This window comes from Dasypus novemcinctus, chromosome 15 (assembly GCF_030445035.2).
Source record: "Dasypus novemcinctus isolate mDasNov1 chromosome 15, mDasNov1.1.hap2, whole genome shotgun sequence".
Taxonomy (NCBI): domain Eukaryota; kingdom Metazoa; phylum Chordata; class Mammalia; order Cingulata; family Dasypodidae; genus Dasypus; species Dasypus novemcinctus.
In genome coordinates this window covers 25,862,406-25,877,103 of record NC_080687.1, presented here as the reverse complement: position 1 = coordinate 25,877,103, position 14,698 = coordinate 25,862,406, and the positions used below count along the sequence as shown (strand labels likewise).

The following is a 14,698-nucleotide window of genomic DNA, read 5'->3' as shown; positions in this document are numbered from 1 at the left end:
TTGTTTTCAGTTCTGATGGGTATATACCCAGCAGTGGTATTGCTGGGTCATATGGCAAATCTATGGATAATTTTTTGAGAAACCGCCAAACTGTTCTCCAGAATGGTTGGATCCTTCTGCATTCCCACCAGCAATGGATGAGTGTTCCCCTTTCTTCACATCCTCTCCAGCATTTGTATTCTACTGTTTTTTTCATAGCTGCCAATCTTATGGGAGTAAGATGGTATCTCATTGTAGTTTTGATTTGCATTTCCCTGATAGCTAGAGATTTGGAGCATTTTTTCATGTGCTTTTTAGCCATTTATATTTCTTCTTTGGAGAAGTGTCTGTTTAAGTCTTTTTCCCATGTTTTAAATGGGTTGTTTATCTTTTTGTTTTCAAGATATATGAGTTCTTTATATATGCAAGTTATAAGTCTCTTATCAGATATATGGTTGCCAAATATTTTCTCCCATTGTGTGGGTTCCCTTTTTACTTTCTTGACAAACTCCTTTGAGGTGCAGAAGGCTTTAATTCTGAGGTAGTCCCATTTATCTATTTGTTCTTTTGCTGCTCGTGCTTTTGGTGTGATATTCATGAAGCCATTTCCTATTACAAGGTCCTGTAGATGTTTCCCTACACTGCTTTCTAAGGTCTTTATGGTCTTGGCTCTTATATTTAGGTCTTTGATCCATCTTGAGTTGATCTTTGTATAAGGTGGGAGATGGTAATCCTTTTTCATTCTTCTACATATGGCTATCCAGTTCTCCAGGCACCATTTGTTGAATAGGCCATTCTCTCCCAGTTGAGAGGGTTTGGTGGCTTTATCGAATATTATATGGCTATGTACATGAGGTTCTATATCTGAACTTTCAATTCGATTCCATTGGTCTGTGTGTCTCTCCTTATGCCAGTACCATGCTGTTTTCACTACTGTAGCTTTGTAGTATGTTTTGAAGTCAGGAAGTGTGATTCCTCCTATTTCGTTTTTCTTTTTCAATATGTCTTTGGCTATTCGGGGCCTCCTTCTATTCCAAATAAATGTCATAGTTAGTTTTTCTAGTTCCTTAAAGAAGGCTGTGTTGATTTTTATTGGGATTGCATTGAATGTGTAGATCAGTTTTGGTATGATAGACATCTTAATAATATTCAGTCTTCCTATCCATGAACAGGGAATATTCTTCCATTTATTTAGGTCTTCTTTGATTTCCTTGAACAATCTTGTATAGTTCTCGATGTATAAGTTTTTTACCTCTTTAGTTAAATTTATTCCTAAGTATTTGATTTTTTTATTTACTATTGTGAATGGTATTTGTTTCTTGATTTCCTCCTGATCTTGCTCATTATTGGTGTACAGAAATGCTACTGATTTTTGCGCATTGATCTTATAACCTGCGACTTTGCTAAACTCATTTATGAGTTCTAGGAGCTTTGTTGTAGATCTCTCAGGGTTTTCTATATATAGGATCATGTCATCTGCAAATAATGAAATCTTGACTTCTTCCCTTCCAATTTGAATGCCTTTTATATCTGTTTCTTGTCTCAGTGCTCGAGCAAGTACTTCCAAGACAATGTTAAATAGGAGCGGAGACAATGGGCATCCTTGTCTTGTTCCTGAGTTTAGAGGGAAGGATTTCAGGATTTCACCATTGTAAACAATGTTGGCTTTTGGTTTTTCATATATACTCTTTATCATGTTCAAAAAGTTTCCTTGTATTCCGATCTTTTGGAGTGTTTTTATCAGGAAGGGGTGCTGTATTTTGTCAAATGCCTTTTCTGCATCTATAGATATAATCATGTGGTTTTTTTCTCTCAATCTGTTTATATGGTGTATTACATTGATTGATTTTCTTATGTTGAACCATCCTTGCATACCTGGAATAAATTCCACTTGGTCATGGTGTATAATTTGTTTAATGTGTTGTTGAATACGATTAGCAAGTATTTTGTTAAGTATTTTTGCGTCTAGGTTCATTAGAGAAATTGGTCTGTAATTTTCCTTTCTTGTGGTGTCTTTGTTTGGCTTTGGTACTAGGGTAATGTTGGCATCATAGAAGGAATTAGGCAGTGTTTCTTCTGTTTCGATTTTTTGGAATAGTTTCAACAGGATTGGTGTTAGTTCTTTCCGGAATGTTTTGTAGAATTCACCTGTGAAGCCGTCTGGCCCTGGGCTCTTCTTAGTTGGGAGATTTTTAATGACTGATTCTATCTCTTTGCTTGTGATTGGTTTGTTAAGATCATCAATTTCTTCTTTCGTCAGTATGGGCTGTTTATGAGTTTCTAGGAATTTGTCCATTTCCTCTAAATTGTCATTTTTGTTGGAATATAGTTTTTCAAAGTATCCTCTTATGATAGTCTTTATTTCTGTGGGGTCAGTGGTGATATCACCTTTCTCATTTCTTATTTTGTGTATTTGCATCTTTTCTCTTTTTTTCTTTGTTAGTCTCGCTAAAGGTTTGTCAATTTTGTTGATCTTCTCAAAAAACCCAGCTCTTGGTCTTGTTTATTTTTTCAAGTGCTTTCTTATTTTCTATTTCATTTAGTTCTGCTCTTATCTTTGTTATTTCCTTCCTTCTTCTTCCTGTTGGGTTACTTTGTTGTTGTTTTTCTAATTCCGTCAAAAGTGCAGTTAGTTCTCCAATTTTTGCTCTTTCTTCTTTTTTGATATATGAGTTTATGGCTATAAATTTCCCTCTCAGTACCGCTTTTGCTGTATCCCATAAATTTTGGTATGTTGTGTTATCATTATCATTTGTTTCAAGGTAGTCATTGATTTCTTTTGAGATTTCCTCTTTGACCCACTGTTTTTCTAAGAGTGTGCTGTTTAATTTCCAAATTGTCGTGTGGAGTCTGGGTCTCTGTCCCTTGCAAATTTCCAGCTTCACTCCACTGTGGTCAGAGATATTGTTTTGTATGATTTCGATCTTTCTGAATTCATTAAGCCTTTCTTTGAGGCCTAGCATATGGTCAATCTTGGAGAATGTTCCATGTGCGCTTGAGAAAAATGTATATCCTGCTGTGTTTGGGTGTAATGATCTATATATGTCTATTAGATCCAGCTCTTCTAATATACTGTTCAAATGTTTTGTTTCTTTAGTGATTCTCTTTTGAGATGTTCTGTCCAGAGTTGATAGTGGTGTATTAAAATCCCCCACTATAATTGTAGATGCATCTATTCTTTCACTTAGTTTTTCCAGCGTTTGCCTCACATATTTAGAGGCGCCCTTGTTAGGAGCATAAATATTTATGATTGTTCGATCTTCTTGACAGATTGTCCCTTTCACTAAAATATAGTATCCTTCTTTGTCTCTCACAATTGTTTTGCATTTAAAGTCTATTTTGTCTGATATTAATATAGCTACTCCTGCCTTTTTTTGGTTGTTGTTTGCTTGTATGATTGTTTTCCAGCCATTCACTTTCAACCTCCATGAGTCTCTGGGTCTAAGATGTGTCTCTTGTAGGCAGCATATAGATGGGTCGTATTTCCTTATCCAGTGTCCCAGTCTGAATCTTTTGATAGGTGAGTTTAGTCCGTTGACATTCAGTGTTATTATGTTTAGAGAGTTATTTATGGTAGCCATATTTTGGTTGGATTTGTGTTTGTTATATTTTGTTTGTATTATTTTATTTTCCCCTTCTATTTTTGTCTTTCTTGTTGCTTTTACACTCTCCTCCATCTCTGACTGTCCTGTTTTTTCCTTTCTTCCTGCAGAACTCCCTTAAGAATTTCTTGAAGGGGAGGTTTCTTGTTGATATACTCTTTCAGTTTCTGTTTATCTGTGAATATTTTGAACTCTCCATCATTTTTGAATGCTAGTTTAGCTGGATAGAGTATTCTTGGTTGGAAATTTTTTTCCTTTAGTACCTTGACTATATCATACCACTGCCTTCTTGCCTCCATCGTTTCAGATGAGTAATCAGCACTTAATCTTATGGACTTTCCCTTGTATGTGATGGTTTTCTTTTCTCTTGCTGCTTTTAGAATTTTTTCTTTGTCTTGAGCATTGGATAATTTGACAAGTATATGTCTTGGGGTGGGCCTGTTGGGGTTTATGACCAGTGGAGTGCGCTGTGCTTCTTGGATATGTACATCTGTCTCTTTCAGTAGATTTGGGAAGTTTTCTTTCATTATTTCCTGCAACACTCCTTCTGACCCCTTTCCCTTCTCTTCTCCTTCTGGAATGCCTATAATACGTATGTTTGAGCGTTTTGCGTTATCATTCAGGTCCCTAAGTCCTATCTGGATTTTTTCTACCTTTTTATTGACCACTTCTACTATCTGTTTGATTTCCAAAGCACTGTCTTCCACATCACTAATTCTCTGCTCTGCCTCTTCTAGTCTGCTGATATTTGCTGCAGTGTATTTTTGATTTCTTGAATTGTGGTGTTCATTTCCATCATATCTGTTATTTTTTTGTGCATGTCTGCAATTTCCCCTCCAAGTGTTGTCTTCATGCTGTTAACCTCTTTCATTACTTCATCAAATTTGTCGGTGATAAATGTTCTGAGATCTTTCATTGCTTGTGCAAAGTCCTGCCCCCCTTCCTGATTGGATTCAGCCATGTTTTCCTGATTACTGTTTTGGTTTGTAGATTTTTGTTGCTGTCTTGTCAACATTTTTCCTTGACGGGTTTAATCAGTTCCTTAGCTTCTTTGTCTAGTCTTGAGATTAATTAGCTGTTGTTTTTGCGTAAGTGTTATATCTTCTCTTTGTCACTTTGTTCTTCTTATTCCAATTTCTTATTGCTAGTTAAGCTCACTTTAAAGGAAAGTATTAGTGCTGGGGAAAGGCAATTGTGTAAGGGAGGAAAAAGTGTGAAGTAGTATTGATGATATATGTTAACAAAGCAACAATATGAGTTCTGGGAGGATGGAGGTTAGATCATGTAAATTGTGTAGAGTTATAGTAGTAGGAAAGTACCTATAATGAGGTAGACGACTGAATATGGGAGGAATGTGGTATGTACTAAGAGGCTATTGTTTTCATGAGAGAGGGAAAGAGAAAAGAAAGGTAATAGTTTCAGGGACGAATACCAGATGGAAAACTAAACAAAGGTATTAGAAATTAAGAGTTAGACACTTTGTGGATCAAAGAAAGGGAGATGGAATATAGGAGAGATAGCAGATGGTGGAGGATATCAAGTTGTAGGGGAAAGGTGATAGTGTAGATATGTTAAATCTATTCACAGAGAAATGAGGCAGTGGAGGGTGAGGAAACCCAGCAAATGTGAGGTATTTCCTGTAGGACCTATTGTACTGTTAAGATAAAATAGTATAAGAAGAATAATGGGGACAGGAAAGAGAGGATTAAAAAAAAACAACAACAACAAAAATAAAATAAAATAAAATAAAATAAAATAAAATAAAATAAAATAAAAACAAAAAAAAACAAAAAACAAAGAACAGAAACCCCGCCGCCAGGCTCGGCTGGGCTCAGCTGGGCTCGGCTGGGCTCCGGTCCCCCGCCCTCCACGGCTCGGCTGGGCTTGGCTAGGCTTGGCTGGGCTCGGGTCCCCCGCCCGTCGCGGCTCGGCTCGGCTGGGCTCGACTGGTCTCGGCTTTCCCGCCCACCGCCCGCCGCGGCACAGCGCGGCTCGGTTCTCCCGCCCGGCGCGGTGCAGCTGGGCTCGGCCAAGCTCGTCTGGGCTCGGCTCCCTCGCCCGCAGCGGCTCGGCTGGGCTCGGCTGGGCCCAGCCGGGCTCGGCTTCCCTGCCCGCCACCTGCCGCGGCGCAGCGCGACTCGGCTCTCCCGCTCGCCGCTCTCCGTGGCGCGGCTGGGCTCGACTGAGCTCGGCTGGGCCCGGCCCCTCACCCTCCGCGGCTCAGCTGGGCTCGGCTGGGCTCAGCTTCCCCGCCCACCGCCCGCCGCGGCGCGGCTAGGCTCGGCTGGGCTCGGCTCCCTCCCCCGCCACCCGCCACGGCACAGCGCGGCTGGGCTCTCCCGCCCGCCGCCCGCCGCCCGCCGCAGCTCGGCTGGGCTCGGCTCCCTTGCCCACCGCCCGCCGCAGCTCGGCTGGGCTCGGCTCCCTTGCCCGTCGCCTGCCGGGGCACAGCGCGGCTCGGCTCTCCCGCCCGCCACCCCCCGCGGTGCGGCTCGGATCCCCCGCCCGCTGCGCACCGTGGCCCAGCTAGGCTACCCTGGCCGCCGCCCGCTGGGGCTCGGCACGGTGCTAGCTGCCTCGGCTCTGCCTACCCAAGGAGGGAATCCTCCACACGTAGCTGGGATCTCCGTGTATATTTCACAGAGGGATCCTCTCTGTTACCTTCCCTCCAAATCGATGTCCAAACACCTTGGGACCAGGAAAAATCCCGAAACAGCCCGGTCCCAAAGAGTCTCCGACGCCTCCCAGCCGATTCCCTCCAGGAGCTAGTAACCGGGAAGTTCACTCAGCCGCCATCTTGCCTCCTCTCCCCGGGAATAGATTTTAAGAGAGTGGAGGTGGGGCTCACTTTTTCTTGATACTCTGCTAAACTCTATCTAATTGCTCGCTCCTCTTTGGGAACCAAAGAAAAGTGGAAAATTTCTGTTCTTGCGTTATCCAGTTAATTTAATCCATTCTTTGCCTCAAACATATCTATCTAGACCATGCTTTATGATGACAATAGCTGAAATTAAGAAGAATTTGTCATTCATGTGAATTATTTGCCCTCAAGTTTCTATATTTGTTTTAGTTGCCTGAGTTCATATGTAAGTGATGGCTAAAAAACCAATGGAGCATTATGATTTGTGTCTTTTCCTTTTCTTTATAATATGGAATACTCCTCTAACTTTCAGATTTAGTTTGACAACTAGGTGAAGGTGAAAAATTGCTTTCTCTGTTTCATTTCTTAGCAATCATTCTCTTAATTGTAGGAGCTTACACGTTTGTTCCATGGCTTCTCAGCTTTAAAAGAGGAAGAGCCCTAGAGGAAAAAGAAAATAAAATATTGGTCAAAGAAACTGGTTACTTCTTTATATATGGTCAGGTATGTTCAAACCCTAATTCTACTTTCACTTATAGAATGACTCCCATTTTGTAGTCACTTCTGACAAAATCTTTTGTTTTGTTTTACAGGTTTTATACACTGATAGTACATTTGCAATGGGACATCTAATTCAGAGGAAAAAAGTCCATGTCTTTGGGGATGAATTGAGTCTGGTCACTTTGTTCCGATGTATTCAAAATATGCCTGAAACACTACCCAATAATTCCTGTTATTCAGCTGGTAAATAATGTTTCTCAGACCTGCTTATCATGAAATGAGGAGAGACTACGCTGATAATCTGGGCTTGATAAAACAAAAAGAAATGACATTTTCTGAAATACAAATAGTTGAAAAGCCATTCCTCAACATACTGTATGTTTTTTATTCTCTTGAATGATAAGCTAGTTCTTAATTGAGATAGATAAAATCATCACTAATAGTTTTATTATTTTTATATAAATTTAGAGAAGACTGTAGGTTCATACATTCGACACTGCGACAAATACTAAAATGCATTTTCTTCAACATGTAACAGCAATAACAATAACCACAGAGTGATTACCAGGAATCATTGTATGCACTTTGCATAGGATAGGCTCACTTATCAAAGCCTTTCCATTGAATGCGTGTGGAACCAGAGGCACAGACAGATAATGTAACTTGCGCCGAGCTGCCCAGCTACTCAGTTTCAGAAGTTGGTTCAAACCAGCCAGTTTGTCCCCAGAGTACAAGTCACCAAAACTCTTCTTTCTAAGCTAAGGATGAATTGCCCTTGGTCAGGTTTGAGGACAAGGACAGGTTGGTTGCCCAGTGACTTCCCCGTTACTCACACAGGGCACTTTCATAGGGTGGTATCTGGTTTAAAGAAAGACCAGGCAGGTGCCTTTTTAGGAGGCAGTGGGGATTGAACCCAGGACCTTGTAACATGCAAAGTGGGTGCTCAACCACTAAGCTCCACCCAGCAACACTTGGCAGCGGTGTAGAAAGGGAGAGGCAGTAAGAATGAGCAAGACTCGTTCATTTCCGGTCTTTTATTCGCTGGAATTGCCAATGTATCCTTCATTTTATTTTTATGGGGGGAGGGCAGTAATTTCAAAGTAATCAAGGCTGCATTTGGAAAATAATATTCACCTTAGCACATTTATTCCTCTCTGGTGATTTTTAACAAATCGGTATCTTTAGTTGCAGACACTTACCATGAACCCGAGTGTGAAACCCAGGGTTGGTACATTTGAAGGACTCTATTGCAAAGGCTTCTACAAACAAATGCACAATAAATTGGTTAGAAAAAAGAAGGAAAATAGTTCATAACAGTGGAGATGATGTCACTTGTGGGTCTACAACTATAAATAGTTGTAACTGGATGATGAGGAAGTTTATTCAAGTGGAATTCCCTAGTTTGCATAAAGAAATGCTTCCATGGGCCCAGTAGTGACCACTACTTTGGTGTTGCAAAATCTTTATAAATTGTGAGACTACTCTAATCTATAGTTTATTTATGTTTATTAGAACAGAGAGCTTTGCAACTATTCTTCCATTTTTTTTTTATTAATAATTGTCTGCTCCACTTACACATTACTTTCTTTTTTTTTATTCTACTCAATTTATTCATTTTTAAAAAGATATTACATTAAAAAAATATGAGGTCCCCATTAACCCCCACCGCACCCACCCCACCACTCCCCCCTCAGTAACACTCTCCCCCATCATCATAACACATCCATTGCGTCTGGTGAGTACATCTCCGGGCATCGCTGCACCCCATGTCCCGTGTTGCACACGATAGCCCACACTCTCCCACGTTCCACCAGTGGGCCATGAGAGGACATACAACGTCCGGCAATTGTCCCTGGAGCACCACCCAAGTCCCTCTGCCAGTTTTCCTTGATACCTTGCTTTTAAGGAGTAATTAACTTGGCTTGAAGATATTTCTCAACTCTAATAGATATAAAAAAAATTTTTCATTGAAATATATCATTCATACATGAACACATATAAACAATAGTGTATAATAAAGATTGCGAACTTACAAAATAAACACACATAACATCACACAGGGGTCTCATACATTACCCCTCCACCAACTCTTTGCATTGGTGTGAAACATTTGTTACAAACTATGCAAGAGCTATTGTCAAACTATTACTACCAACTATATTCCTTAACTTACATTTGGTGTATTTTTCCCCCAACCCATAGTATTTTTTTTTAAATTTATTTTTGTTACAGATAATGTGAACTTGCAAAACAATCATACAGATGTATAGATTTCCCATACAACTCCACACCCTGGTGGAACATTTGTTGCAGATTATGAGACACTATCATCACACTACTACCACCAGTCATGCCATAGCATACATTTGGCGCACTTTTTCCATATACCTCCATTATCAACACAGTATAGCTTTGGCATTGATGCAAGAATATTATAGTATTGCTGTTAACCACAGTCTATGAGATGCATTCTCTACGAAGTTTCAGGTTTGCAATCTTAATCTGTTTTAAAACTATTAAAAATATACATTAGTATAATACAATTTATCTTAAGAATCCCAACCTACTACCAAATAACGATTTTTACATACAGTGCAGAATATTGTACATTATTTCATTAATAAATTGAATAGGTTTTGTAGAAAAAACTTATAGCTGATTGCTGCAATCTGGAAGAATTGAATTAGTCAGTAATTCAGTGTTGGGATATTAAATAGAACCTTCTTGACAATGCTCTGTGATCTCCAACTTTTGTCAATATATTAGATCATTTTCAATCTCTATGATGACTAATCTTGTCAACAACTAAATTCCAGTCTTTTCTTATTATTTAAGATACTCACCAACTATTTTGCTGATTCTAGAATGTGTATATACTACTCTTCACAATACCTAAAACTACATTATTTCATTTCCTGTCTTTACCCATTAAAAAATCAAACAAGACAGAAATTTGATCATTCAATCACAGCATTGGTTCTGGCCCAGTAAATTCTGGAGTACTCTGGATTTGAGGCGAGAACAGCTATTAACATAGATGTATTCACGTAGATATATTTTGACTCTGTGTTAATGAAACAATGCAACTACTTTTTAAACTGATAGTCGAAGGTACTTGCAATTCAGATACTAGTTATTTGTTGGTTTTTTCCTAACTTCTCCTCTTGCTCCTTCTCTTTCTGCTCCTCCCATCTTTTTCTTTTAAAATGGGCTCATGAATTACCTGATATCTAGACTCTAGAGAAAAACTGTTATCAAATGTGCTAACTTTGTTGACAAATGGTCTTTATTTAACTTTTTATATAGTAATATATAAACACATTTAAAAGTGTAATAAGGACTAAGTGATATGTAAATTGCATTCTAATTAGTGTTATTATAAAAGTTTCCTTTGTCAATAAAATTATGCAATATAATTTCCATCAAAGGATGATTTACTGAGCTTTTTTCTTAAAGTTAGATATTTGGTCCTTTTCAGAGTCTTCATTTTATAAATAGAAGATGATAAGTGCATTTATATTTGTTGTAACTCCTTATGCTCATTTCTTATTTTTTAGGCTAGTAGAATAATAGTGAGTTTAGAATTCCAGTGGTATGTTTTGAAGTGTGAATGTATAAGTTAAAATTTTTTCTAAAACAAAATAGGTTTATTTTAGTTCTTTTTTTCTTTCCCTTCATAAACCACTTAAAATTCTTTCAAATAATTCCTCTCCAGGCATTGCTAAGCTGGAAGAAGGAGATGAACTTCAACTTGCCATACCACGAGAAAATGCTAAAATATCACAGGATGGAGATGGCACATTTTTTGGTGCATTGAAACTGCTGTGACCTACTTATACCATGTTTGTGGATGTTTTTCTCCCTTTTTCTGTACCTCTAAGGGGAAAAAACCTAACTGGAATTACCAAAAGGAAAAAAAATTCGTTACCATAGTCGTTTCTGTGAGCTATTTGTTTTGGTTTGCTGACACTAGACATAACAGGAAATTTAACAGACAGCCGCAACCAAAGAGTGTCATGTGAATTACAAGAAATAGAACCCATTTAAGGAAAGATAGAATTAGAAATACTTATCACTATACAGATGTACTGAACAATTTAGTCATAGCTTCTTGTCTTGGAGGAACGACCCAATTCAAAAGAAGCAATAGTGATTTCTTCAAAACTGGATGCCGTTATTTACTATGGAACAAGTCTGTAGGATATTAAGATATTTATGTGAAATTTCAATGTTTATTTTCTATTTTATGTTAAATACCAGCTTTTTCAGCTAACATTGTGGAAAGAAAAAAAAACTCTAGAAATCTAGATACATGAAGAAGTAATTCAAAGTTTAAAATTAAAATATTAAATTGGACCAAAGAAAGGGAAACAACTACATTTAAGTCTTTTTGATTTATTTCAAGTTTGCAATTTTTATCTCTAATATTATATATTCCCTGATATAATGCTCCCAAATATTTGTCAAGGGAGGAAAGTAATTCCCTCATGTGTGTATACTGATTGCACTTTTTATAGTTAATTTCAGTTACTTCAGAAACATTAATGTAGGGTAATTTCAGTTCATACATATAAAACATTAATTGAAAACAAACAACTATAGTTGTTCTTATACAAAAATAAAATCTATAGAAGTTAGTAAATGCTTTATAATAATGTGATTTCTCTTCTATTCTTCTGTTTCAAACTGCTGCTTAGTGGTTCACATATTCCAGCCTTTAAAAAATACTTATTGCCTTTACAGAAGTTGAGATTTAATTGGGTTCTTGGCATCCTGAGGTATGTTATATGTCAGGTACTCATTATAAAAATTATGATATGCTAGAAGACTTTATCTTAATTTTCATTTAAAAAAAGAATCATACTTGATAACCCTGTAACACTTATCTTTTTAAATATCAATTTCCCTTGTTTTGCTAGGACTTTTTTTTTTTTGTACTACATTAGTTTAAAGAGTAAATGAAATAATAGACCAACCTATTTTCCCCAGTCTAAAAATTATCTTTTAAAGATATACTTTTCAACACAAAGGAAATGATTTAAATTTTGTGTCTAAAATCATACTTTGTTTAAAACTTGGGTTCCTATAAATTTTACTTTTTGGTTAAAATAAAATATATTTCACAATTTATTTTGCTTCATAATATTATAATTCAAAAAGAAAAGAAGTGATAGGTCTGGAGTAGTATTGAAACTAGGAGGAATAGTTACTAATTTTCTATTATTGCTGCTATCTTTTATGCCAAATAAAAAATTAAATTCCTTTTGTCTCATTGTCTGACTGAGTTTGCCTACCACCACTCAACTTTTGTGAATTTTTTTGTATGACTAAGTGCCATTTTAAAAGTCAGGTGCATGACTGTGAAATACTATAGAGTATTATGTATTAGAGAATAACAAGAAAAACAACAAAAACATGGATATAGTCCACACATTAAAGAAGGTTATTTTAATTCAGAATCATAAATGTAAAGGTATAAATTAAATATTATTTTGTAGATCATAAGGAAAAATTATAATACTCCATTAAAATAAGCTTGCACATTTAGCTGTTATAAGCTATAGTTTTTACAGTTATTTTTTAAAACAACTTAGCATATTTTGCCAGAAGATGTAGAATGCAGCCACATAAATTATTTTCAATTTTATTTTACTTACATTTTACATCAGACTTAAAATGTGTATCCTATCTACCTTATATTTGAAATTGTAAGGAAAATCAGATTTTTGTTAAGTAAAAGTTTACTTAAATATTAGCAAATAGAATGAAGAATAGGTATGTACAGTGGTTGTGTATGGGAATCTCCATTGCAGCAGTAGTTATTGGAGTTACCTTTTCTCCACCTTCACTCAATTTATTTTAAAAAAAAGAAAAAGATGTTACTTTGGGATTTCCTACAAAAGAGCATTTTCTAAGGTTTAAGTGTATGGTCCCAGTACAGATATACTTTTGCCCTAAATCCCAATTCAAGAGTTGTTGATTTTAGACAACCTCTTTTAGCTATTAAATTCTTCCCTTGTGTGGGAACTTATTGAATTAACAGAGCATCCAAAGTGAACTAATTTGGAGTCCTAAATGACACCTGGAATAATAAACTTTGTCCATAAGTTTTCGTGAAAGAGATTTTCCCAGTATAATTTGTTATGGATATACCAATTTATTAATATAAGAACTTAATGCTTCCTGTTGTAATATGAATTATGAATCAGGAAAATATTATTCTAAAGACACTCCTGTCCAAGGAAAGAGACTACAAACCTGTGAATAGTAGACCGATGCAAAAAATTTAGACTTCTCACAAAAAACTGGAGTTTTTAAAAGGTTTAAAAAATACAGATGTTTCTTTTTAAAACAGTGAAGAGTGGTATATAATATACATGTACTAAAATGTAAAATCTTAGAGATACAGCTTGATAAAGTATTACAAAATGAATATACTCGTGTAACCAGCACCAAATCTAAGCACAGAGAACCTGCCAGCATTCCAGAAGTCTTTCACACTTCTTCCCATCACCATTCTGACTCCTATCAACAAAGAATAGTTTTGCCTCATTTTGAATTTTATATACATGATATACTCTTTTGGACATACACCTTCATTTGCTCACTGTTTTGCCTGTGAAATTCTTCCATGTGTTGCACATAGCAGCAGTCATTCTTTAATGCTGAATAGAATTTCATTCCATGTCTATATAACAACATATTTATCCATTTTACTGTTGAAGAGCCTTTAGAGTATTTCTAGATTGCAGTTACTATGCTAATGTGTCTATGAATATTCCTTTAAAATATTTTAGGACACCTATGTACACATTTCTGTTGCACATATAACTAAAAGTGGAATTGCTGAGTCACAGATTATATTATGATTAGCTTTAGTAGATACTGCCAAAAAGTTTTCCAACTGGTAAACAATTTAAAGAAAATCTAACAATTGACGGGAATGCAAAGTCTCCTTCCAGCTCCAGCCAGACAAGCACTCTTTTCTCTGCTGCAGACACTACTGGACTCCATTTGTTCCCCTACATTACCTGTCTAGCCACTGTACTCATATCTTCTGAGGATAAAAAGATAGAATTTACTTCTGACTAGCTGAAGACACTTAACTTTATATAAAAATTCATGATGGTTAGGGAACTGGCTGTGGCTCCATTCATTGGGCTCCCATCTACCGTATGGAAGGCCCTGGGTTCGCGTCCTGCATGCTGGCCTGCATGCTGCGGAGAGCCACCAGCCTGTGCCCGTGGAGAGCTGATGGCCCGCGCCCACAGGGAGCTGGCACAGCAAGATGATGCAACAAAGGAAGACAAGCAGACACAGAAGAACGTGCAGCGAATGGACACAGAGAGCAGACAGCAAGCAAACCACAAGGGGGGAGGGGAATAAATAAATAAATAAAAAATCTTAAAAAAAAAATGATGGTTAAAAACGAGTTTGAAGTAGGGGTTGTAGCTCAGTGGATGGATGCCTGCTTTCCATGTACAAGGTCCCAAGGTCAATTCCCAGTATCTCCATAAAAAAAGGGGGGTGTGTCCAAATCCTTGCTTATTCCTGAGCAGTTTGTCCTTTTGGGTCCATCTTCTCCCATGGGCAAAGTATAGGAGTGAAAAAACAGCAACTCCAAACACTAAGGAAGTCCCCAGTAATCCATTCCCAGAAAAGTAAAAGTTGAATGTAATTTTCTCTTAAGCTAACTTTGAAGTTGTCCTTGATTGTTTTACCTTCACCATTCCTATTAACAAGTTGACAGTCTTTC

At 37.3% G+C, this 14,698-nt stretch overlaps 1 protein-coding gene across 1 annotated transcript in view; it reads left to right on the top strand.

The window, feature by feature from the left end:
* The window catches only part of TNFSF13B (TNF superfamily member 13b), a 35,500-nt gene extending 23,296 nt beyond the window's left edge, over positions 1-12,204 (top strand). Inside the window, exons 4-6 of the mRNA XM_058276445.2 lie at positions 6,833-6,945; positions 7,035-7,185; positions 10,658-12,204. Of these exons, the coding sequence (XP_058132428.1) occupies positions 6,833-6,945; positions 7,035-7,185; positions 10,658-10,770 (377 nt within the window). The 3' untranslated portion in view covers positions 10,771-12,204. The remainder of the gene's footprint in view (positions 1-6,832; positions 6,946-7,034; positions 7,186-10,657) is intronic.
* Positions 12,205-14,698: the final 2,494 nt, after the last annotated feature.